At 38.8% G+C, this 27,501-nt stretch overlaps 1 protein-coding gene across 1 annotated transcript in view; it reads right to left on the reverse strand.

Moving 5' to 3' along the window:
- Positions 1-27,501, reverse strand: part of PKHD1 (PKHD1 ciliary IPT domain containing fibrocystin/polyductin) — a 377,339-nt gene that overhangs the window by 85,640 nt on the left and 264,198 nt on the right. Inside the window, 5 exon segments of the mRNA XM_087817135.1 lie at positions 16,805-16,962; positions 18,514-18,682; positions 19,386-20,264; positions 24,344-24,496; positions 25,854-26,008. Coding sequence (XP_087673261.1) covers positions 16,805-16,962; positions 18,514-18,682; positions 19,386-20,264; positions 24,344-24,496; positions 25,854-26,008 — 1,514 coding nt within the window.

Genomic DNA, 27,501 nt, shown 5'->3' on the forward strand with positions numbered 1-27,501 from the left:
AAAGGACCAGACAGAAGAAATGCTCAGAGCACCTCTCATGCCCTGTGACTCAGCACTTCTTGGTGTGGACTTTCTTACAGAGAAGTTAGAGCAGGTCCACGGTGAAGGGGAAGCAGTTCAAAACTAGTCAGCTCCTGGAGCAGGGCGGGTGGGTGGAGGGGGAGAGAGTAGCCAAAGAATTTATATGCATATATGCACAACCCAAGGACACGCACAATGGTGGGGAGAGGGGCTGAGGAGGGGGGTGAGATGGGGTGGGGTGGAATGGGTCATTGGGGAGATAAAGGGACATTTGTAATATTTTAAACAGAAAAATAAAAAAAAATAAAGTGATACTGATATAGTTGTACTAATATCTACTATATTTAAAAAACAAACAAAAAACTAGTCAGCTCCTGGACAATAGAGGGCCTTCCTGTGACCAGGGAGTTCCTGCTGCAGGAAGGAGCCCTTCCCAGGCCTATGAAGGGACTCCACGCACTCACAGGGTGGCTTCCCAACAGGGGATATTAGGGAGCCAGTGTGGATGGTGAGCGCCTCCACATCTGGAATGCGCACCTGGATCTTTCTAAAACGAGGCTAAACAACTGCTCCTTGTTTTTTAAAGCTTTCCTGTTTCTGTAGCTATTTTCATGTCCAAGGCGAACGGACAGCCAGGTGAAGGCTCAGCAATTGGAACCTTGCCCCTGTTACAGAAGCAATGTAAATCAGCATGTCCCTCAGAGGAATTTCTCACCGTGTAGTCCATTATGACCATATATCATTTGGAGAAAAGAAGGGAGGGAGGAAGAGAAGGGAAGATACAAAGAAAAAGAAGAAAAATAAAACAGGAGAGTGAGGGCAAGAAAGTCCCAGAAAGAAAGAGAGACACCATCGGGGCTTGTGCGTGACTCTCTTTCATATGGAATTAATGGTGGTTTAATGGGGTATGAAAGGATGTTTTACTGGAAACAATGAGGAACAATTGTCTAGCTCACGTTTCATTTCACAGGTCATTATTGCATTAAGAAGTAAATCGACCAAGTCCGGTAAATAACAGTCTGCGTATCGCCGAGAGCTTCAAACCAACAATTTTAGCCACCACCCACTAATATCTCTGTCACTTTAACCCTTGCAGGGGAGTGCTAGGGGCTAAACAATTACAGTCTTCGCCCAGCTCTAGCAGGTGAGCATAATTCATTGCCCTTCTAGTCCCTTCTTTTGCAAAACCCAAGAGGCCATATTTTAGCATTGCTATTTTGCTGTGAGCCAGCCTGAGCCCACTGCAGCTCTGGTGGCCTTGAACAGCCCAAACCCCCAGTTAAGACTGCAGGCGTCTTTAAACAGACTGCTTCCTCTGCAAAACTAATTGCTGCCGAATGCTGTGTTCCTTCATCGAAGCTTCTGCAAGCTCATACTGAGCTATTTGGGCAGGCTATAGAGGTGTCTGAGAGGCCAGGGAAAAGGAGAAGCTTTCCTTTATTATAGAAGTTCACATGGGTGTCGCTGAGCGTCACCAGGCACTGGACATCCAGGAGTTTCTAACGCCTAAATGCTGTTTCACTGAACTCAAGGGTGATTGGTGGGTGAGGCAAATGCTGGCTGTATTTAGAAGCACTAGTATAGTAAATAAATAGATTAAAGGTTGTACACATTACACAATCATCTTTAAAATACAGGGTAGGGCTGAAGTAGGTTTACTGTTGTGAACACAGAGTTGCTTCTTGTATTATTATTTATTGATTACTGTATTATTTTCCAAACAACTGTAAACCTACTTTTGTCCCATCCCATATATGTAGTAACATATATATTTCATTGCATATCAAAATAAAATATTTTTTTGCTTCAACTTTAACAAAAATGAGACAAAAATCAGGTTAAGAATCATAATGTTACATAATCGCACCAAATCAACCAGGTTATAGTGATAATTTTTCTATCGAAACCTGATGTCCTGCCTGCAGAGCTCATACGGAATCCTCCACACTTCTACGATAACTCTGAAACAAGATAAACAAAGTCTAGCTTGTTTCCTGCGAGAGGAGAAATCTTTCAGTGATAGCATCAGTATTCCAATTTAGTATTTCTTATTTCACATTCTTTCACCTTCTGCAACTAAAACTAAAGCTTTACAAAGGGCTGTGGTAGGATGGATAACCTCCCAAAGACGTTCATGCCCTAATGCTGACCATGTGAACAAGGCAAAGGACTATGCAGATGTGATCAAGGCTATAGGTCTTAAAGTGGAGAGATCATCTGGGTGGGCCTTCTCTAATACCATAGACCTTTAAAAAGCAAAGAATTTTCTTAGCCTGGAATCACAGACATGTGGTGGGAAAGAAGGCAGGAGAGGTTCAAAGGATGAAAGGGACACAATCTAGGTTGCTTCCTTTGAAGATGAAGGGGGCCAGAAGTTGGGGAATATAGGCAGCCTTAGAAGCTGAGCATGATCCCCAGACTACAACAAGCAAGGAAATGAGAACCTTAGTCCTACAATCACATGGAACTGAATGCAGGGGGTAAAAAACAAGTGAGATTGGGAGTGGATTCATCCATGAAGACTCCAGAAAGGAATATAGCCTGCCAACACCCTAATGTTGGCCTTGGGAGACTCAAAGCATTGAAACCAACCACATATACTAGACTTCAGAACTGTGAGATAACACATGGATGTTGTTTTAAGCTACTACATTCGTTATAGAAGCAACAGAAAACTAGTACAAGAACCAGCTAAGATACGATGCTCAAATATTCAATCATCACCCCAAACAGAGCCATGATAAGTGGTGGCAGTAAACTAATGGTCACTGGTACTTTATTCAGAGCTTACCCTGAGCCAGGCGTGGAGCTAAGTACTTCACAGGCATTATGTCTTTCATAGTTCTAGGATCTGCTCCTTTGCCTCTAAAGTGTGTGGGCAGAGAGAATATGGCCTAGATGTAGAGAGACGCTGGTTTCCACATGGGCGATGCTCAAGGAAGGGTGTGTCAATATCACCCAAAAGGAAGAGGTTATCACCCTCAGCCACATTTTAAAAAATCAGCTTTGACTCCCTTTCTCCATGGCAATTACTTTCAGGAACTTATATTCAATTTTTATTAATATTTCTCCTCTGAGGGAGCTAAGCAAATTGGAATTGGGTCCTACTGGGAGTCCCTAATTCTGTAGTAGAAATATTGGCTTCTAGGTCTAGGGAAATTTCTTTTCTTCTGTCTCTCTTTTATTGACATGCTTTACATAATAACCAACTCATTTTTTTCAGGATTCCCATTGGTTACATAAATGAGTTTTACTATCATCATTCTTATTAAAATAATAAGCAAAAGATATACATGATTTTTTAAACTGGTAACTTCCTAGTTGATCCCTCTGAGCAGTGGTACTGAAGATCAGGATGGTAGAGGGGTACAAGGCAGAGTCTTTTCTTTTTCATTGTGTGTGTTCCACCGTTTCATTTATTCATTCAACAAAAATCTTGAGGATAATTTCTTAAAAATAAAGTTCATGAGTCACAGGTATAGGCCTTTAGATGGCTGCCAGATGCCAAGAGGCTACATCAAATGACCTTTTAGAACCGGGTTTGAGAACGGTTTCCCCATACTTCCCGCCCACCCTGAGATTATCACACTTTCTAATAATTGTCAATATAATTGGTAAAACAATGCTATTAATAATAATTATGCTAGTAGTGGTAATCACTGTCTTTGTAGTAGCAGTGGACACTTTTGTTGAGCTTATCTCTTTTAATCTTTACAATAACTACTTGAGTATATAATATTAATATCTTCACTTTCTAAATGAGGAAACTGAGGCTCAGACAGGATAAAAAAACTTGCTTAGAATTGCACATCGAAGAAGAAGACACAATCTAGGCAGCACGACTCAACGTAAGAGCTCTAACCTGTTCTTTGACTATGAGAGAAACTGGGTTATGTATATATTTATTAAAATTGTATTTGTCTTTTGTGAAATGCATTTTAAACTCCTTTGAATATTTTTCAATCAGTTTACTTCTTTTTAGTCTTAAATATTAGTAAGAATATTTTTTGTATATTAAGGAAATTAGTCCTTTTTGATATGAGTTGCAAGATTTTTCTTAGTTTTTTAGCTTACTGCTTTTTTAAAAATTTATCTTTATTGTTGAAAGTATACAGATGTTCCCTTTTTTCCCCATTGACCCCCCTGCCCCCTTTCCTACTCCCCAGGCCTTCACTGCACTATTGCCTGTGTCTATGGGTTATGCATCAATGCATATAAATTCTGTGGTTAATCTTTTCATGCACCCTCCCTGCTTCCCTCTGAGCTTCATCATCTGCCGCATGCTTCTATGTCTTTGGATCTATTTTGTTCATTGGTTTATTTTGTTCATTAGATTCCACATATGAATGAGATCATGCGGTACTTGTTTTTCTCTGCCTGGCTTATTTCACTCAGCATAATACTCTCTAGGTCCCTCCATGCTGTCGCAAAGGGTAAGAGATCCCTCTCTCACAGCTGCATAGTACTCCACGGTGTGAATGTCCCATAGCTTTTTTAGCCACTCATCTACTGATGGGCACTTGGGCTCTTTCCAGATCTTAGCTATTGTGAATAATGCTCTTATGAACATAAGGGTGCATATATTATTTCTGATTGGTGTTTTGGGATTCTTTAGATATATTACATTGCTGGTGAGAATGCAGATTTGTGCAGCCACTGTGGAAAACAGTATGGAGTTTCCTCAAAAAATTAAAAGTAGAATTGCCATTTGACTCAGGGGTTCCATTTCTCAGAATATATCCTAAGAATCCTAGTTTTTTAGTTTAGATTTTAATATTCTTTTCAAACATTTTAAATTCTTATATTCAAATTTTCAAATCTTTACAAATGTTTTCTAGATTTTGATGTATGTTAAGAAAGATCTCCACAACTCTAAGAGTACATAACTTCATTAATATTTTCTGGTAATTCTAAGTATTCTTTTTTTTCTCCCATCTTTAAGCCATTTGGAATTTATTTTTGAAAAGAGAAAGATATAAATTTCTAATTTTCTTTCCCTAAGTGATTAGTCAAATGCTTCAACTTCATTAATCGAATAATTTCTATTTTCCCATTATTTAAAATATCATCTTTGTTATAAATTAAGTTCTCAAATACATTTAGATTTATTTCTGACCCTTAAAAATATTTTGTTCCATCGATATATCATCTATTTATAGAATATGTCTTAATGATTGCATTAGTTTTTTTATCTAGTGAGTATGCAAATATATGATGATAAACCGAAAACTAGATCAAACAATCTTTCAAATCCATAAAAATGAAATGAGGAGGTTTCATGAACTCGTTTAACACCTATCAGTCAGGCATAGTTTATTTATTGGTGAGGCTGCTTACGTATTCCCTTCCATTAAAATGCACACACACAGAGTACACACACACACACACACATACACATATAAAATATTCAAACAGACAAACAATATCCATCTGTCTTAGGTATAAAATGGGCTGAAGTTTGAGCTTCTGCCTTCTAAATCTTTCATTACTATTGTACCAAAAGAACAAAAGCAGGCTTCCCCTATTATTAAAATTTGAAGAATGGAAACACATGAAGTCCCAAAAATAATAAGGTGGAAAATTTTTAAAAAAGAAAGAAAAAGAAAAAAAAAAAGAAAAAAAAGAAAAGAGAGAACTAGTACATATCAGTATATTAACATGGCAAAAATAAAGTAATTCCATTTAGTTACAGGTGTTCAAAAATAGCCCCTCTTGTGCAATACTCATAATACTGTTTCTCATACAACAAAGTATAGAAATTCAAATAGATCTCAATAAAGGGTCATTAACTTGAGTAATAAATTCAAAGTCTCAAAACACCTTGATGCTTTGTTTGGAGGACTGGGTATTTACACAGTAGTTCCTCCTAATGGTAGAAAATCCAGGACTAGGTAAGCTTCTTTCTTTTAATGAATTATATGCCCAGAACTAATTAGGTGATGTTTAGAATGGTTTCTAATTCTGAGGTGAGTTTCTAATCCTAGAAATCCAAGATGCATCTGATGACTTATAAAAATGGAATTTAACAGGGATGAAGAGTCTCCCACATAGGTTTAAAAAAAAAGCAATTCTCTTTAATATTTGTCACTCCAGAACAAGGAGAGATACTCATATGGTAACCATAGCTACATGTAGCTATTTAGCCCTTGAAATATGACTAGGGCAACTGAGAAACTAAATTATAAATTGTGTATAATTTTAATTAATTATAATGTAAAGTGCAAAACTGATTTGTTATTGAAAATGTTTAAGTATATTGGAAACAATTTGTTCATGTAAATCTACTTTTTCGATTGTAAAGTTTGTGAAATCTAGATACAAATCAAATATTTTTACCCAAAATGTAGGTTCCAAATTGAAATATGCTGTAACTGTAAAACACAAACAAAATTTCAAAGCCATAATATAAATAGAAAATATGTTAATAACTTTATTAGGTTAATCTTAAAATAATATTTTGAATATTGAATTAAAGTATGTTATTAATTTAATTTTATCTGTTTCTTTTTATCATTTGTAACCTGTCCACTAGAAAGTTGAAATTACACTTTTGTCTTGCATTGTTATTTCCATTGGAGAATGCTATACTGGATAGGTAAATGTTCTGGTTTCTACATTTTGGAAAAATCACTGACAAATTAAAGAACATAAAAAATAAGCCAGTCTAGAAAGCAAAGATCTAAAAACAATTTGTCCTATATGAACTAGCAGATGAAATTTAGAATTTTTATTCCTGAAAGAGACATATTGAGTTATTTATAAGATCACTGTTTTACTATCTTTAAATATGTAAAAGGCAGCCATATGGAAACAATTAGACTTATAATGCGTCACCTCACGAGGAAAACTAGCTCACTGGGTGGAAATCATAGAAAGAAGATCTTAACACGTAAAATTATTCAAAATATATTAGGAAGCCTTGTATAGGAGTAAATGCCCACTTCTTGGGAAAAGTAAAAGTAGAAGCCATCTATACATTGAATGAGAAGTGGGATAGATTGATCTTCAAGGAACCATCCAAATTGAAGATGCTATAAATTTTTTTTCCAACTGGCATGTATTCCTGCCAACTAATATAAGGTAATATTTCCCAAAATTTATTCTGAAAAAATACACTAATTCCAAGGGCCACTAATGTGCAGTATGAACAAGCATTCTCTAGTTAAAATGTTTGAGAAATACTGAACACTAATTTAAACATTATTTTTAAATTTTAATTGTAGCACTTATCAGAACCTTCACTATTTTAATGCATCTGATGAATCTTCAAAATGGCAACAGAATTTTCAAAATTTATTTGGCCATGGACCACATTTCTCACAATCTCCTCAGATTAATGAATAGGGAACATTCTTTTAAAATGCTCCAAAAAAATTATACATTAAGTAAATCTATAAAATTTACTTTGTGAAACAGTTCACTGGCAAACTAAATTTGAATTTTTGACATTTTCTCATTTATTCAGGCATTTATCCATTTATTCCCTCATTCGACAAATATTCACTAAACATATTATGTTCCAGGGATTATACTAAAATTTAAAAGATTTTTGTCTTCAATGAATGCACAGTCCAATGAGAAGGCAGGGCTTGTAAAGTGATGTCAGTAGAGCTTGAGACGCGTTGTAATGGAACTGAGTGATAGGTGAAGTAAGGCCATAAGGAGGCAGGGAGCACTCCAGGGGGAGCTTCTAGGCTGCAATGCAGAGGACAGCCCTGTGTCTGCCACTTCCTAACACAACTCTTCTACTTTCCACTTCCATATGTGCCTTTTTAAGCTTTAACCAATGGTCTAGGCTCATAGAAAATTCGATTTCCTTCCTAGAGCCTTTGTCTATATCCGCAACTACATGTGCTCTCTCCAATGTACTTCGTGCCAATTTTATAGCAACTACTTTTCTCCATCACATAGCCTGGCCCCCTTGTCCCCATGCATGAGGGCAGGAAGGGTTTTGTACCTACCTTGATGTCCCTTCTAGGATACCCCAAAAGTACATAGTGTTTTGCTCTCACTAGGCACTCGGTAAACATTTGTCTAAGTAGGAAAACAAAAACACAAAAGAAGCTATGAACTCACTGGGGGAAAAGGGAAGCTACAGAAAAATTACCATAATAAATTTTTGATCTCATGACCAAAGCTCACACTACCCTACTGTCATCGCACTACCAGGTTAACACTGGCAAAATGACTTTCTTGGATGTGAAAGAGATTAGTCTCTACATGAAACATGGTTAAATATATATGGCTTTTCTGTGGTTGCTATTACACTGCCTTTCAAAAATGTTACAATAATTGACAGTTATTTTTTTTTAACTATAAAATCAACTTGCTACCATGTAAAATGGAATATATGTGAGTCATCCAATTAAATATATCTCAGGATAGCACCCCACTATGTGATTCAGGCCACATGATGATAATTATCTAGAAGTGGTTTCGAGCCCAGACTTTGGAGTCGGACAAATATAGATATAAATCTTAGTTCTGCACATTCTACTGTGGGACCATGAAAAATCAGTTAAGTTTTCTAAATCCTTATTTCTTTAAATGCTGAAAGGACATAGCAATCCCTACTTGTTAAGGTTGTTGAAAGGATGAATGGGAATGCTTATAAACCACTTACCATAATGTCTGGCACATGGAATCTGCTAGATAAATGGCAACTGCTATTATTGCTAGTCGGGAGGGATAATTGCTGGAATAATTGCACAGTCTCAATTGGCTTTGTTCTGTGTAGACAGAACTTTCTGTGTGAGAAAACCAATAGATTTAAGAGAGCTGATGCTAGAGAATGCACAGGAAGAAGGAAGAAAACCTAGAAGAAGGGTACTGTGTACAGTACAGCACAGAGTTAAAAACACAGCTTTTGTCCTGAATCTTCTATTAATTAGTTGTATGACTTGGACAAGTTACCTAACGCCTCTACATCAATTTCCACATCGACAAATGGAGGAAATACGTATTTCATAAAGTAGATCCTCTTGATGGCATTAAATTAAATGAGATAATTCATCCGAAGGTCTTTTCACAGCATCAGAAGCATGGCGATACTTCACAAGTATTAGTGGTTAATAGATTTGAGGATCAAGACGATTTCAAGGATAATGCTTCTAGATTGAATAAAGAGAAAAGGAAACTATTCCCATGGATCATATGCCTTCTCACATCATCTTTTAAAAATCACACATGAAAAACCATTCCAGCGCACAGCATGAACGTTTTCAAAATGCAATTAGAAATTGCTATGCCATTCACTGCCTGGAGACTAGGCAAGTCCTGGGGAGCGAGAGAATAAGGGGAAGGAAAGGTGCTCTTTGGGTCTCGCAAAGGATCACTGGAAGCTCTACCCTCCTCTGCTTGGGGTAAGAATCCCTGCAGCCACGTATCCCAAAGATTCTCATATTTTCTAAGACTCCACTGTGCCTTTATATTTTAATACCCTGACATCTGGAATCCTAAAAGTCTAATGTTTAACCATAAATATCTGCTGAGATTAAAGAGCTATATACCAAGTTTCAATCTTTGGGGCCTATAATTGCTTGGGAAAAGAGAATGGTATTTCCCCCTCTAGCTAGAAGAAAAAGACCTCTGCGAGCACAGATATTTGCAGACGAATTTTCTAACAACCGTTTCCTCTCTCCATTCTGTCTTCTCATTTCTCCCTCCCTCTCCCTTCTCCCATTTTATAATACCATCTTGCTGTCATTCCCAGGACAAATGGCAAGAACGGGAAGCCTAGAAAGCTGAACGAAAAGACACATTTCAAGTTCTGTCAACAAAGAGTTGAGAAAATGCCAGCCACCGTGCCTGTGAGGCCGCCCGGCCGCGTCTCCACGTCACCGAGCGTCCCCACTGTTCAGCTGGGAGCCTCTTCATCACTCCGCGAGCTGACAGTCAAATGCCAGCTTTATTTTCTTTTTTATCCACCTAATCTTTTATTTTTGATTTGAGGCCAGTCACTTTCAAGGTCTCCACAATGGTGTATAACTTTCTTTCTCAAGAGGCGCCCAAGAAGTAACACTATTTGAAAAATGTTTCTCCCCCTCTCGTGGTAGAGAATAGAAACTCTCACCCGCCCGGGGGGTAAGTTTGGGGGGTCGGAAACCCTGGACAGACCACAGCACTTGGCTGGGAAGTATGTCAAGCGGAGTGTGGGAAAAGCTTATCACAAATTTTGGTTTTAAACATAATGATTCAATGTAGAATTTAAAAAATAAACTTAGCATTGTACCCATTTTTATGCAGTGATGAAAGTGACATTTCGAGGTCACTCAACTCACTTCAATAGTAGGAAAAATAATTTATATTTTAAAAAGTTTCGATATTTTCTTATGTTTCAAAGACTTAATTCAGATTGCAAATACTCTTGTATTTTTTATTTTTATTTTTTAGTTAATACTCTTTTCCCTTTTGTAAAGATATCCGTGTGTACATAAGTGAGTATATTTATGTCTGTTGGTATTTGGCACAGAAAGCTATTCTTCATTTTTCATGAGAAACTGGAACTGCCCACTTTTTAAATTAAAAGTATTATTTGTCTTCCTAAATTCCTGTCTATTTAATTCAAAGGGAACATATAACTCTAGTAGTGATTCTCAAACCTTAGCACAATGGAATCACTTGGGGAGGTTGTGTGTGTGTGGTTTTAAACACAATCACCTAGTGACTCAAAATCCCCGCAATATGCAAATGAATGTTTAATGTCCTAGATGCTTCAGATGATAAGCCAGCTTTGGAGCCACTTTCCTAAGTGCGTGAAATGCATCTCCTGAACTGGAGAAAGTTTGGCAGAACAGGGGTTTTTTGTTTGTTCGTTATAAAATTTCCAGTCCTTTGAGGACCAATACTTTTAGAAATACAGTATGACTCATCAGACAAATTAGACATACAAAATAAAAGCCCAAGTTTTATTTATTAGATTCAATAGACATGAAATTGCTCTGTCAGATTATGTTTCTAAATGATAGATTTCTGTAATTATCTCTCTGTGGACCGGCGCGAGAGCTTGGGCCTCTCATGGAGTAGCGCATCCCCCGGCCCCTTAAGTTCAGTTACCTCGCTGGGCCGCCTGCTCCCAGCCCTGCTCCCACCCATGATCCGTTCACTCCATAGCAGCTTGTGTGATCTTTTCAGAGAGTGAATAAAATCCTATCAGCACCTTTCTTAAAACCCTCCAACATCACCTGATTGAATTACCCTGGCCTATAAAGGAGCTGGCTCCTGGCTAGCTCCTACTATTCCTCCTCTCAGTCACTACATACCAGCGGCGCTGGCCTTTCCACCCACCCCTCAGACACGTTGAGGCCATTCGCTTCTTAGGGCTCTTGCTCTGGCTGGACCTTCTCCCTAGAAGGCTCCTCCCTCTGTTCAGAGCAGTGTGACTCCAGCAACTTCCTTACACACACACCCCCCTCAAACTACCTCTCTAACCCAAAACCTATTTCATTTTTTTACGATTCTCATAGTTATTGGAAGATTTTTATTTATTTGTTCATGAGCTTATTTATTTGAACATAAGTTTGATGAAAGTAGGAACGTTATCTTGTTCACAACTATAGTTTCATCCTTGCAAAGGTGCTGGGAGAGTGTGGGTGGCATTTGCTGACAAATGAAAATGCCACCTTCAGCGCTTAGCACACTAAATGTGCTCAGTGCACGTCAGCTTCCACCTCATCTCCCTCTACTGTCCTCATCATGTCTGAGAAATTGTAAAATGCCATTGAAACAAAAGCTCTGTTTTTTTTTTCAGTCATCTGCTAACAACAGCAGTGTTCCTCGCATGTGAACTGGTCTGAGAAGTGATGCCATCCACTTGTCTTCTGGGACAGACAGGAAGTGAGTAAGCAGCAAAGTGGAAAGCCCTGACATCTAGTTAGTCTTACCTAAACGGGATATGAATTTCGAGATTTTGTTTTTCTAAGTGAGTTTGGTTTTTCAGATGGTCAGATGCCTCCATAATCAAAATAAATCCTTTCTAGAATAAAGTGCAAATGGTTTTTGCATTCTTTGTCATGCATGTTTCAAAGCTGGCTGCAAATGCAGACTTACAGATAAGTACAAACCAAAATTAGCAGCTCACTTTTCCCTGGCTACACACCCTGCATTGCATAGATAAAAAACCCACTGGCATGGTATTCCTCAGAGGTGATCCACATGGATAATTTTTGTTCCTAATGCTGGAGTATAAGACAATATGTGGGGACATGTGGATATCTGCCTGAGCGGGTGGTTTTGCATGTGAACTTATATGCGCAAATAAAACTTGCTTTTTTTCAAGTTAAAACTAAACCTCAAAGACAACGGATTCTAAACCTTGTTTCAATTAAAACAAGAAAGAACATAAGGGTGTGTTAAACTTAATGCCATGTGGGATACATGTGAGAGTTGGTTGCAGTGGTCTTCATTTTCACCTTTGCTGCACCACTCTCGCAGTTTTATAGAAGATCATAGGTTCTTGTCTTAAAGAAGGGAAATACAAAGTTGACATTCTCTCGAGATTAAATTTGTGCTTTTCTCATCCACAAGACTGTGAATAGGAACTGGAAAGTGGCATAGAAGAAAATGGTTTAAAAAATAAAAATGGACTTGAATTAGGGAAGGAAGGGTCTATTCATATTTGGAAGTTGAAGGAAAACACAACAGTTCTGTTAGCAGCCGGAAGGCACCGTTTACCATGTGCTATCTCCTTCATTGCAAGAGGACACAGACTGTATTTTTAGTGCAGTAAATAGATTCTACTGTGGGAATCCACGCAACTGAAACCTATAGCAACTTCATTTGAAATGTTATAAAGCTTTAAAATATCAGGACTTTAAGGCAGTCAGTCATATATACCTCCCTGTATACATTCAGCCCCCCACACGCTCATGCTTGTCCACACACTGATAGTAAATGACACATAACAGTATAATACCTGCTGGAGTTTTATCATCAATGAATCATGTTTCACATCCAAGACAGAGAGTGACGAAAATAAAACATACAGCATTGCAACTGGGAGCAAGAGCATGTTGGCGCCTAAATAGTGTATTTTCACCACATGTTAGCAACCACCTAAGAGTTCATGGAAAGAACGTTATTATCCACACGTGGAGGATTTGACGGGCATCTTAGAGGTCCCGTTTGTAACAGACATTTTCAGAGCCACACCCACATGGTTTTGGCACTCACCTTCACCAACACAAGACTGCTACTACACAGATTAATGGTTCCCTGATGGGAAAGGTTTTTTCTGGCCCCGGGAAAGAGCACAGTTGGCCTGTGTTCAGGGAAAGCCAAAGGGCTAGAGAGTTAATGTCCCCAGTAGCATCCCTCAGCTGGGACGAATAGGGATTTGAAGTATAAATACCTTAGCTTCCTTGTGACTTGGCTGGGACAATTCTGGGTCATACTCCCACAGTCTCCTGGAGTGCCCCGCCAGGCCTGAGCTCCAGCTGTCCACAGTGGTCACCAGTTTGACAGCACACTCCTCGACGGCCTCATTCCTTTCCCCGGCTCATTTCCCTCCTTCTCTAAGCCCTCACCCCCCGGCCCCCCGCACATAAACTACAGTGGTGCCTCGGTTTCCCAATGTGCTCCATTCCAGAAGCCCGATCGAGCTCGGAAACCCTCAAAACCGGAGGGATCCACAGCCGACAGCTGGGCCTTGGGATCTTGCCCTCAGCAGAAGGCGCCTGGCGTGTTCAACTTGCGAGGCGTGTTTGAAAACCGAAGCATTTCCTTCCCAGTTTACAGCGTTTGTAAACCGAAATGTTCGTCCACAGAGACGTTCCAAGACCGAGGTACCACTGTACTTGGATTCTAAGCTTTGAGCCAGGGCCTGCTTCTGGGGAAACCCAAATTAGGTGCTCTCTTCAGTCCTTATTTTTCTGTGAACTGTGATTTTCATTAAATACTCTGGAATGTGTATCCCTTGATACTGATTTCACAGAAATGAGATCCTCACCAAAACCCACAAGTTTAGAAAAAACTCATAATTATTCATGCATTTATTTTAAAGTATAAGGATATTTTCTCGATTGTATAATACCTGTAACAGTGGAATGATTCTTAAAACCAATGAAACCACCTACTACAGAAGCTATTTGAAGCCCTGGCCGGGTGCTTATGTGGTTAGGGCATTGTGCTAATATGCCAAGGCTGCGGGTGTGAGCTCTGGTCAGGGCACATACAAGAAGCAACCAGTGAATGTATAAATAAGTGGAATAACATGCCTGGCTGGGCGTGGCTCAGCAGTTGAGTGTCGACCTAGGATCCAGGGGATTAGGGTTCGATTCCCGGTCAGGGCACATGCCCGGGGTTGTGGGCTTGATCCCCAGCAGGGGCCATGCAGGAGGCAGCCGATCAGTGGCTCTGTCATCATTGATGTTTCTCTCTCTCTCTCCTTTCCTCTCTCTGAAATCCATAAAGATATATTTAAAAATAAATAAATAAGTGGAACAACAAATCCATGTTTCTTTCTCTCTCCCTTCCCCTCTCCCTAAAATCAATAAATTATTTTTTTTAAAAAGCCATTTGAATAGAACTAGTGATAAATAGGAAACTAGCTACCTATCTTTTTTTCCCCCCCCATTTACTACTCTGCACATATTTTCTCAATATGGATGTTTCCCTGGGTATCCTTCATCTGTGCAAAACTGTATTTGCTGGTTATATTCAACAGATATAACCAACATGTCAAAATGAATATTTACTCAGCATGTTTCATGCACTCAGCAATGACTTTTTCAAACCTACACCGTAATCCCCACTGCTTGTCACTCTGTTGCAAAGATAAGCTTTCAACCAGTGAAAAGATTTGAGAGAAATATTTAAAGTGTTGAAGTATGAAATTGTATAGTAATTAAAGAATTATGTAAAGCTTCTTTAAAAGACAAATGCTATAAAGTAGTAGAAGTTCAAATGGAAGAAATGAAAACAAGTAAAAAGATACCCGGAAACTTCTTGGTTCCATATTATAAATAAATCCTTAAACAAATGACCGGAAGGCCTCAATTTCTTCTGTATGTTCTTGAATGGTTTGGGGAAAACAGCATTAATAGTTTCCTCAGTTATCAATAACTCATTCACTTGATCAGTTCATCAATTAATATTTGTGGAGCATCCTCCAATGTATAACAGTGAACAGGACAAAATTCTTGCCCTCATCAAGTTTGTACTTTAAAATAGCAAACAGTAAATCAACAAGTAAGCAGGTATATTTTTAATATAATTTCAAGTAATGGAACTCTGACAAAAAATAGGCAAGCATAGAGGGCTAGAGAATAGCAGAGGAAGGTTTACTTTAGATAGAGTGGTCAGGAATGGTTTCTCTGTGGAGTTATTGTTTGAACAGAAGGAGCCAGCTCTGCAAAGAAGTGAGAACAGGATTTTTCTGGCAGAATAAACAGCCAATGCAAAGGCCCTGAGGTAGGAATACATTTATAATGTTGAAAAACAATAAGACGGTGAGTAAGTGAAATGGGTGTCACAGAAAATGAAGTGAGAGAGATGGGCAAGAACCAGATACTACAAGGCTTGTAGTTTGGATTTCATTCTGAGGGGGATAGAAAATTATTGGAAAGTTGAATGATCTCTCTATCATTGAAAAATAGACTATAAGATAGAGGAGCATAAGAAAGAAGACCAGTTAGAAAGCTATTCCCTTGCAAGTGGGAGATGTTGATGGTTAGAAATGGAAAACCTTGGGTTAGGGAAAAAAAAGAATAAATGATTGCTTCTAGATATTTTACTTAAATAACCTCATAAATGATGGTACCAATTACTGAGGAAGAGTCAGCTAGGTAAGAAGCAGGTTGTGAGTAGGGGCAGAGATGAAGAATCCCATTTGGGGCATGTTAAGTCTCAGATGCCAGTAATATTTCCCAGTAGAGTGAGGTAGATATACCAGGCTAAAGTTCAGGGTCAAGTCTGGGCTGGAGAGGTACATTGGAAGTCATCAATATTAAATACTATTTCAACCTTGGACTTGGGAGCACAATTAGGAAGAGAGGAAAAACAGATCTGAGGATACAGTCCTGGGACATTCACACATTAAGAACTTAAAAAAAGGAAATAAAAGCTAGAAGAGAAGTCTGAAGCATCAGCCACTAAAGTAGGAAAAAGCAGGGAAAATTCTTTAAATTTACCTGCAGCAGGTTCCACCTGAAACTCAAATGAAAACACAGAGTTTCATTGTCTGTGGAAGTAGAAGGACAATGATCCTTCTAGGGGTCCAGTTATAGAAACTAAAAATGGGCTTTGGTTGTAATAGCAAGAAGAAGACAGAATTTGATCATAGACACCACACACACACACACACACAAACACACACCTCCCAGAGACGATTAGAAAATGGAGAAAAGGAAGGCAAACTGCATGCCATCTACTCCACCACCCTCTCCAGATTGAGAGCCCTTAAGTTCTGATGAAAGAGAAAAGGAGAGTCAGAAGCCAGAGGAGCTGGCTCTGCCGCTGACATTGTAAAGCGCTGAGCACTATGAACGATGCTTCAGGCCCAGGTGGCCAAGCCAGTGAGTGTATCGGTCTCCTCACCTGTGCCCAGAGCTGGTGTTGGGACACAGGCACAGGCAATCTCATGGAGGCCACACAGTGACCACAACATCTCTTATTCACCCTACATTCCTGGGATGCAGGTGAGCTGAGCAGCGCGCTAGCACAGGCTTCATCCCCAGAACTCAGTTCCACTCCAGGGTATTTTGTTCCCACTAGACAACACGGCTGAGCCAGCCCCTTCACATGCATGCCCGCCTTACTGGAGGCATCGAGTTCCATTATAACCAACCTGTGTTGAAGAAGGATCCAGTCCATTCTGCCTCGGTTTTAGGAAACACAGAAACTGGGGGAGGTAGACCCAGGGCTCTCCCATCCAGATCCTTAAAGAGATATTTTCTTGGACTTTCACAATCTGATTCAGGGCAAACCAGTGTTCCTAAATCTTCCCTGTAAAGAAAGACAGAAAGTAACTCTCATTTCATGATAAGCAACAAAAAGAAAATATATTGCTATTATTGATCTGATGAAAAATAAATTCAACAGGATTTATTATTAATAATGTGTTACATAGATATTAAATAAAACTCTATATAGAATGTTATTTCCTAGTCATATAGTCAAGAAGAAAGACATTATTATCCAAATACTCTGGATATATAACCTTTACATAGATTGCTAACTTTCTAAGCAGTAAGATACAATAAAATGCTCCTAACTCTAATATCTAATGAAAATAATGCAATGATTTCTTTATGGAACTTTGGTAACTTGCAGTATTATAAGATTATCATTATAAATATCAATTATATTTGTGCTATATGCAAATAAGGTAAAATAGATATTCTCATTTGACAACTATCTACTGAAAACCTATTACTTACAGGTTGGGGCATACGGTTGTGGTAAAGATAGGCATGATTCCTATACTTTCAGAATTTAGAGTCAGGAGGGGTATGTAAACAAATAACAGGCAATTATAACACTGAATTATAGAGAACTTATTTGATTTCTTCTGGTCTAATACTTTTAGATACCGTCAGTAGCAATGTTAAATATTTAGTGCCTGCCAACCATGTGTTAAGTATCAATAGTACAAAAAATCAGACGCTAGTATCACTTAGCTTTATAAATATTTCATCCCATAGGTAATACATGAACACAAGGTAAATTGAACAGTAGAATAAAAATGACAGAATAACCCAAACTGCATGCTTAATAATGCTTAGGTACTAAAAGTAGCTCAGAAATGGTCATCTTAAAGAGATAGGTGTTGGGCCAAAAACATAAACTTTCCAATTAGGGTGATTTTTCTTGATTTTTTTCTTCCAACTATAGGAATTTTCCCCAATATTGTGGGGAAGAAAAAGTAGCCAATTTTCCTTGCTCCTGATAGTCCCACTCCCTTTAATGGCAAAAATAATGCCTTATCTAGTTTTCAGATTCTTGAATAAAACTCGTAGATCACATGGTCAAGAATAGTGGTTATACCTAGTCTGTGGGTTTGAGCACAAGTATCTGTCTCAGCCACATTATTTGGTTCAGTAATTCCTGACAATAGACACAACCTCCTCCCCACCAATCCCTGCACAAGGGCTCCCAAGCTTCCTTCTGAAGACTAGTGACACCATACTCTATAGAATATTCAATAATTAGGGTAAATTTTTCCAGTGATTGAAAACACCCCAAAGAAATCTCTCTAATAAAGACAAAACAATAAAACGATGCCAATAAAAATTGCACTGCATCATGGCTGAGCCCAGATTCAAGAGAGAGAAATCACCTCTGCCTCTTTAGTGAGAGAGATGGCAAAAATCATATATCAAAGCACATGAACGTAAGAGGAGTAAAGAAGGGCCATTCAATTAATCTAACATACTTTCCCAGAAGGACTTATTTTTATTTCCATTGATGATTTTTCTTTTTTAAAACACATTAAGGATTTGAAAAATTACCAAAAACTTCATAGGTATGGCTTATTATAAATACTAAAACTGGTACCTGGTCTGTAAAGGAGAAAAGTAGAACTTGTTTTTATCTTTGATCTTTAGCATTTTGGTCCTCTCTGCTGTTATGGGATGAATGATTCCAGTGTTCTCTGCATTGGGCAGAATGCAGACATCTAGGTCATTGCTATAGCAACTCTTCACAAAACTAGAAAAGGTGACATCTGAAAAAAATTTTAAACATATCATAACACTAGATCATGTAAACTACCAACCACAGATACAGATTACACAACTAAACAATCTTTGCTACTATATGTCTAGGAGTTAATTTGAGCTGTCCAGGCTAGTTCCAGGAGTTTACATAAATCTTGACTTAAATATCTTTAATTCCTCAAGACATGAGTATTGTTTGCAAAATAGAAGAAAGATATTCCAACACATGAATGCCTTAAGAGCAATACCTTTTATCACAGGTTAGATCAAAATCCAATGGGGAGTGGGTACAATATTACAAAAGAGATCTAATAGCAGATTAACAGCATAGGTACTGGTTCAGCTTTGGTTTTGTTCCTGGCTACCCCACCAACTAGTAAACAAGCTCAGTTAGACACAATTCTGCATCTATGTTTTCTCCTTTGTATAATAGGAAAAATAACACCAACTTAAGAGGATTTACCTATAATTAAATTAAATAATTGCTGTGGAAGTTCAACAGGTTTAAAGCAGTAATTTTCTAAAGCAATCACTCGCTGCCATTATATTATAAACCATCACCATAGTTATCAATACCCAGCAGGTGGTCAGTTGTATAACAAGCACTAGACTACACTGTACCCTTTTGTTGACAGAATTTCTGAATGCTATTAGAAATTCTATGCACAGATATATGAAACTATGCTGCTCAGATAAGCCCAAACATCCTACCTTGAAGTTTCATGATTCCTGAAATTGCATGACCATTTCTCACTTTGTGCCATGGTTCCTGAGGCCACCGATTTGGTTCTGAGGTGAACACAGGCCACAGAATTCCAACTCGACCTCCTCTTGGGTTGGAAGGAGCTCGGTCCTTTAATGTCAAGTTGGCAGAGCAAGGCTTAACCCTGTCCTGGATGCAGTCAAAAGAGGAGCTAGTGCCTACAAGGACTGAATTCCTAAGCACAATCTGCACATTTCCGATGGAACCTTGTGAAATGGAAGACACATACACTGTTGCCAAAAGACCAATAGTATTGTCCACCAGAGTGAGGTTCTCTATCTCCACGCTGTTCTCCACATGCAACATGGCACCGTAGTCAAAGTTCTTGAAAGCCAAAAAGCCAGAGATTCTAGTACAGTTGTCAAGTCCACTTTCCTTATAGAGATGAAGACCATGAAGGCTTGAGTGGGCCACATTGTCAGACCAAAGAGCTTCAAGAGGGGAACAGCTCTGGCCTCGGATGTGAAAGCCAAGTCTCTCCGATCCTGCCACAACATTACCATGGAGGTTGATATCCTTTGCCTGGTTCACTTTGATTCCTGCCACCCAAATGGTGGATTGTGCTGACTGTGTCATCAAAACCACAAGGTTATTAGAGAGAGAATAAGCTTGACCCTCCAAATCAATGCCATGGCCAACTGTGTTAAACACTATATTGTCATTTAACATGATCCCATGACTGGCAATTGCATGAATTCCCCCACCGCAGCTTTGGTGCAGAGTTGAAGATATTATCCAGGATCCTGCCGACACATTCGTAAATTCAATGGATGAGAACACTGGTGACCCAAAGTTCTGAATTTCTACATTTAAAAGTTGAAGGACACCTGCAAACACAATGTATATCATCAGGTACTTTTTTCTTCCCCACAGAAGGCAGAGGATAGTCCATTTATTGGCACAAGAATATGTAGATTTTTCTTTAAAACTTAATAGTTTATTCTCAGCACCAGCACAATATTTCATGCCAGTGAGTCTCACTAACAAAATATGAATCTTTAGAAGATGATATTAATACCTAAAAAGATTTCATGTGCAGCCTGAAGAGTCTGGTGATAAGATGGGGAACAAGGAAAGGAAAGAGAGAAAGGAGATGGACAGACCCAGCTTAAAGACTCCAGGCATCTGCCTGTGGGCTGCAGCAGCAATGGGGTAAGGAGGAGGGGAAGGCGGGTTCCTGGGACCCACCTCACAGTCCTGTCTCCCTCTCTGTGTCTCAGTGACCCCATGTGAAAAGGCCACAGCCATCCCCGCAAAGATGCTGTATGAAGAATATAATGGCCAACTCTATAAACATTTTTAACATTTCTTAAGAATATGACATAAGTGAAAATTTTACCTGTGTTCAGTATATATCCCCAACTAGGACATTCAATACATGCTTCTTGATTAAGACACGATGAAGGAAATACCATATTTTTTAAATCATTTTAAAATTCTATAAAATTCTCTATTTTTACCTTAGCTATATTACATTCTCTTCTTTAATTTTCATTATTAGTGTTTTTAATAGCATATTTGGATAGTTATAATTAATAGTTTTAAATTGTATAAGACTAGAAACTAATTAATAGTACATACTTAAAATGTCTTACTCATTTCAACAGAGAATTAGGCAATGATTTTGTTCACAACTATTTTCCTGTTTGTCCTTTTGAAAATCACAATTCTGGCCCGGCCGGGCGTGGCTCAGCAATTGAGCATCAACCTAGGATCCAGGCGATTGGGGTTCGATTCCCGGTCAGGGCACATGCCTGGTTGCGGGTTCAATCAATGACTCTCCCATCATTGATGTTTCTATCTCTCTCTCCCCCTCTCCTTTCCTCTCTCTGAAATCAATAAAGATATATTTAGAAAAAGAAAAGAAAAGAAAAAAAATCACAATTCTGAGTATAAGTTGCTGGATACGTCTGGTCTGAAGGAGGAGACTGACAGAGGTCTCCAATTTAAAAGTAGGGATTCTAAGTTCCGGCCTGCTTTTCTGCCCCATAACCATTGAAAACCCAGGCTGGCACTCTTGACCTACACCTGCAGATCCCACCCATACCCCTGCAGATCCCACCCAATCCAAACTTTGGAGTGTGTTACAGAAAAATATGAAGGTTCTTCTTTTCTTTTCTTTTTTTAAACATGTATTTAGCACATTTAATTCTGATAACAGCCCTGTGAAGGAAGTTCCATCATTATTCTCATTTTACAGTTGATGAGAGTGAGACCCAGAAGGATTTAGTGATTTATCTTAAGTCACATAGTTAATCACAAATCAGAATTCAAACCTGAACAGTTTGGCTCACAATCTATGCATTTAGCCACTCCACAAAACCATACAACCCTGTGATATCCTTGTTTTAACTGATAATAAAACTGAGGCTCAGAGGGATTAAGAAACTTATTCACAGTCACACAGCTAGCAAGTGGTAGAGCCAAAATTTGATCCCAATCAACTGGATTTCACAGACTCTTACCACAGTCCAGCTGTGAGTTCAACCCTGAGGAGGCCAAACACAAGGCTTTAGAAGCTCCCCACCGCTCAGAGCCAAGGGCAAGAGGGTGGCAATTGATGATTTATAAACAGGCTCACTCCTATGACTGATTTCTTCTGCGTTTGCTTCTTTATAGCATAACAGAAGAGTAGGGGGTTTAGGTTTGAACATGAGTTTTGCCTCTTTTCCTTTTGCAAGTTACTAAACCTCTTCAAGCCTCTCCTTCCCAATTCTAAAACAGAGGTAAGAATAGTGTTTTCATGGGGATTAAAACATAGCCCAGTATCTGGCACAGAATAAGGGCTTAATAATTGAGTATTAGTGATTATCGTCTTAGGTGGTTGCCAAAAAACTTGTAAATAAACTGAATCTTGAAGCCCTATATAATTAATCTTTTAAAAGATGTCAAAGCAAATCTCACATTAAAATTTGCATAGGGAATTCTGTATCTGATAGATTAATACGTTCTTAGGCAAAAACCTCCTGAGACCTTTTGTAGTTCCTGAAATGCAAAGGCTCTTAATACAATGTGGGAACCTGGATTGGCTTCTGAGACAGGAAAAGTGCATTAGTGGAAAAGCTGGTGGAATCTGAATGTGTTGAGTTCAGTTAATGGTAATGCACCAATGATAATTTTTTGGTTTTGACAAATGCACCAGAATTATGTCAGATGTTAACAGTTGGAGAAACTGGATGAAAAATATATAGGAACTCTCCATACTATCTTTGCAACTTTTCTATAAATCCAAAATGCTTACAAAATTAAAAGTTATTTAACAAGGGCTTCAGAATCAAGATTGAATTTGAATATTACTTCTGCCACTTTCTAGCTGGATGACTTTCCTTACTCTTCATTTATTTTATAAATTCACATTTATTGAACACCTAATACACAAGAGTAACCATATTGGGAAAACCCAACCTATCCTCGAGGCAAGGAGTTTACAAGCTCATGACAGAATTTTACAAATAAGCAGGCAATTTTATTACAGATTCTGTTTCCTCTTCCATAAAAATGTCTATCTCACAGGGATGTTAGGATTAACTGAGATAAAATAGGCATGAAAACCAGCATAGTTCTTGCTCCATAAGAAGCATTCAGTATAGGTTCTCTCTCCTTTTCCCTGGGGATGATTTTAAAAACCCTGGATCAGTCATTAATGTCAGAAGTCCAGGGCCAACTCAGTCTTGCTGTTGGTTCACCTCCTTATCTTTGTTCAACTATAAGACCAAGTCTCTGTGCTGCTCCTGTGACCATGCTCCAGCTTGGCCAGCAGTTTAAGTTAAAAGAGACCCTGCCTTGCTCTCCTTCCTTCATTCTCCATATTCATAAACTTCAGGATAGTCTCATTTCTGAAGACCAGGACTCAGCTTTTGTCTCACTCTTCTTGAGTGGAATTTTCCACCTCAACACTATTGACATTTGGGGCCATCCTTTCTTGTGGGGGGCTGTCCTATACACAGTGTAGGATATTCAGCATTTGCCCACTGGATGCCTGGAGCACCCCCTTCCAACCAAAGTTCTGACAAGCAAAAATGTCTCCAAATATCACCACATGTCCTTTGAGGTTGTGGAGAGGAGCAAATTCACTTATGTTGAGAACTGATGGAGTGAGAGCTTATGGAGAGAAAGCTTGTTCTGTGGACCAGAAATCCCAAACTTTTGAGTTAAGGTCCAAACACCGCCCTTTATCATACTGGTGAAACAGATGTGCCAACAAAAAGTGTCCCATGCTCAATATTTGGGAAATGCTTAGATCCTTTATTCCAGGCTTTCTCAGAGTCCATACTGTATTCCTGTACAGTTCACACGGTGACTTTCTAAGACAGAGCTACGGTGATTTAATTTAATCTCTCAAATTTATTTGACTGCCGAACAACTTTGGAATAATATTTAAGGAATACAAGTTGAAGAAATGAGGTGCTACTCAAATAATTTTGCAGCATTCCAAGAGCTAAAGCTTGAAATAAATGAGAGAGAAGAACTGATCCTTAAAGCAGTCTAGAATATGGAAATCATTTTTATTTAAATGTATGCTATTACTTTATAGCATGAGCTGAGGCCTGCCATCAGATATGCATGCTACTGGGAAAGAGTAATAGAAATTCAGGAAAGAGATAAAATTCAACTGGTCATTAAATCATCTATAATTTCAAAGCAGAGGAAATTTCACATCTGTTGAAGATGTTTTCTTTGAGGTAAAAATGTGCATGTGTGCCGATTGCTAGTATATTATTTTAACATCACACTGATAATTAAGCACAGATTAAGACTGAAAATTCATAGCTTCTCAGAGCATAGAGGAGCCATCTAACTTGAACATTTTGTTTTATAAAGGAAAACTCTCACGGTTGGAATTTCTGAGTGCCCCAGATGAATAGGTTCCCATTGGTAATGCTTAGTCACTTAAAATTTCGTTTACCTGAAAACTCTTCTCTGCTGGACTTCCTGAAGGACCCCACAAGAACTCTCCCCCTACAGGATGTATCGGGTTGGATTTGTATATTTCGGGTCAAAAGTCCAACCTCAGCAGCCAAACGAATGTATCGGCCATCCTCCATGACATGTATGCTTCCTGGGGGAAAGGAGTTGGGGAAGAAAACCTTTAAAAACCTATTTCAGGCATCGCCAGCTCAGGACCCTGGGAACCTGCCAAATGAAAACACTCCTTTCCCCTCAGAAGTCCCACCAGCATTAAGGTCCACTTTTCCTCGGGCATTCTCCACAAATGTTAGCTGAGAAATGAAAACCCACTTTTGCTTGGGTCTCTATGGGATCAGAGTGACAATGTTTGAGCAAGAATTCATTTCTCCTCAATAACTGTGGGTACTGGGACCGGTTACTGGTGCAGGGATGGCAGGGCGAACCTGTGCAATTAGTGGGGGTCCCCAACCTCCTTCCTCAGATTCATCAGTGTGAGGCTCAGCGTCTGGTTGGACATTGTCTGTGGACTTCTTTCATGAGAGTGAGGAATCCCAGAGCAACCGAGGCAGTGACAGAACTGAAGCGGGAAAGTATGAGAGTAAAGGGACAAGAGGCAGCAGCCCCGGCCTTCCACGGCCTGAAGGGGCCTCCTCAGAGGTGGGAGCCTGAGAGCCAAGTGCTGGTTTCTGTCACTACCCTCCACTTAGAGCAACTTACTGACAAATATCACGGAGGATTTCTCTCTTCTTGGCCACATTTTTAAAAAAGAAATCATCCTTGGAACTATGATTTAAATGTAGCTTCAGATATAGTCCTGTTGAAAACATGTATTTTCCTCTCACAAATCAAAGACAGAAGTATATTCCCTAACCCCTGTACCTCCATATTTCATTACTTATTTACTATATCTCTTGTGTTAGATGCATTTATTACACTGAAGCAGGAAACTTATGATTGTGGTTATTTATTAGGTCTGAGCAATACATTTTAACTGTGTATAGTATATAAAAATATTCAGCACTTTTTTTTTTTTTGAGAAAAGGCATTTGGGATTTTTTGGTAGCAGTAGTAGTCAATACATAAAATGAATTTTATGTCAGGGGGGCACATTCCTAAGCATGGAAAAAGAAGTCATTATTTACGATAACTACCACATTCTAAGTAACTGTGTAATTCACAGTGCCACTGAATGAACTGGAAACTCAGCTCCCATGAGATTTATTCTGGCCTAGACATGAAAATGGCCAGTGACCTTGAACAAGAGTCATAACCCTTCTGCTTGCTTCTAGACTTGCCATTATAAATAAAAGTTGAAAAATTTCCACACATCAAAACATTTTTTAATTGGGCAATAAACTTAATGAAGGGATCGAGATAAAGCCTTCTAGGATGAGTCTAGGACAGCAGCAGGCACTGTCCATCTCTCAATGGTGACAGGGCCCAAGGCCCCAGGCCGGAGAGCTCTTCCCCGCTCGTTCACTTCCCGTAGCCAACAAGGCAAACCTTACCCACGTGCCGGTGTCTGAGCCGCTCCTGGGTCCTAACATGCTGGCCCTTGACTTCTCTCACAGTGAGGACCTCTGCTTCGCGAGGCTCATAAGAAGAGGCGCTAAGGACAATTTTGTCATGGGGTCGCCAATCCACTGCGTCCTCTACTATAATTCTGTAACAGCATAAAGATATATCAGGTATACTGACAATGCAACACGGATCACCCACTTCACTCCAGATCGAAAAGGAAAAGCACTACAACCAACAATTCCCACCAGGGAGATGAAACGAGAAATTCCAAATCAAGACAGAGACAAATGGCGTTTGCAAAAAGTTTAATGCCAATGGAGTCAATCTTCTGGCTTACATATATACATGTTTAATACATGCTGTCTACACATCACTTCCTAAAATGGAAATCTCTCTCCTTGATTGGCAAACAGTTAAATAATAAAGGTATTTCAGAAAGAATTGTTTCTTAAATTTTCTGAAGACCTGTAACACAATTTTAAGACAATTTATCATCATCCATTAAGTCTCATACTTTATGGTCAGACAGATACAAGATGAATCCTAGAGGTGCCACTTACGAGCTGTGTGACCTTGAGAAGTCACTTAAACTTTTCTGAGTGTCCTGTCTTCACTGGAAAAGTGACAATATTTAAAGGTTCCCTCCAACATTCCAATGTTATTGTAGGGAAAAGGTATCCACTCCTCCAGTGTGCTATGTTCCAAACATTGTGTTTTCACACACTATGAAAAATGAGGGTCTTGTTCATTTTTGTTTTTATAACATATTTAATAAAAATTTTGTTCAGTCTTTCACTGCCGCCTAGCTTTTCCTAGTGAATATGTCTGTTTTATTCTCAATTCACATTCCTTACTAACTTCAGTGGCACATGTTTAATTACCTGCCTCTTTTGTTAATGTCTACAATTTAGCAAGTTTCCACAGTGGATTCTCCTCTATCAGTAAATGTTTATTCAGGCAACAGGTCCATGCGACCTCCATTCAATTGTGCAGCGTATACTGATTGAGCAACTCGTGTGCTCCAGATACTATAGTAGGTGCTAGAAACATAATGGTAAATAAAACATATGTCATTTGCATTAAAAAAATTACAACTTCGATTTTGACTAGTAGGCATCCTTAAAGAGTCTACTGTGTGAGTGGGGACTTCACAGATGTCGAGTATATAGTATTGACACTAAAAACAGAAAGAAATTTAAAAGGGTCACCTGTGGGCCAATGGATTGAATCTGTTATGAACCAAAGATGGTAATTAATTCAAATCTGTGCACTTTAGTTGAAAAAAAGAAGGTCAGAGAGAGAAAAAGACTTGTCAATTGATGTGATAATTTTAATGAAAAAATTTAGTCTTACCTTTGTTCCTGCTTTGCTCTGACAGCCTAGGAAATTCACAGTTGCAGAATACTAGAGCAACTACTACTTTTAAAGGCAAGGAAACTAAGATCCAGAGAAATTAAATGACAAAACTCAAGAACAGACCAAAGAATAGAGGTAGAGGTTAAATTAAGACAAAAGAAAGACTCCTGATCAAGTGCAAATGCTTTTCATTAAATGACGTCACTCCACCTGTCTGACTCTTAGTTCTTCCCCTGCTGCATAATAAAAAGCAATTCTACCACATTCCATGATATCATG

The sequence above is a fragment of the Miniopterus natalensis genome, chromosome 5, assembly GCF_054644295.1.
Source record: "Miniopterus natalensis isolate mMinNat1 chromosome 5, mMinNat1.hap1, whole genome shotgun sequence".
In the NCBI taxonomy this organism is placed as follows: Eukaryota; Metazoa; Chordata; class Mammalia; order Chiroptera; family Miniopteridae; genus Miniopterus; species Miniopterus natalensis.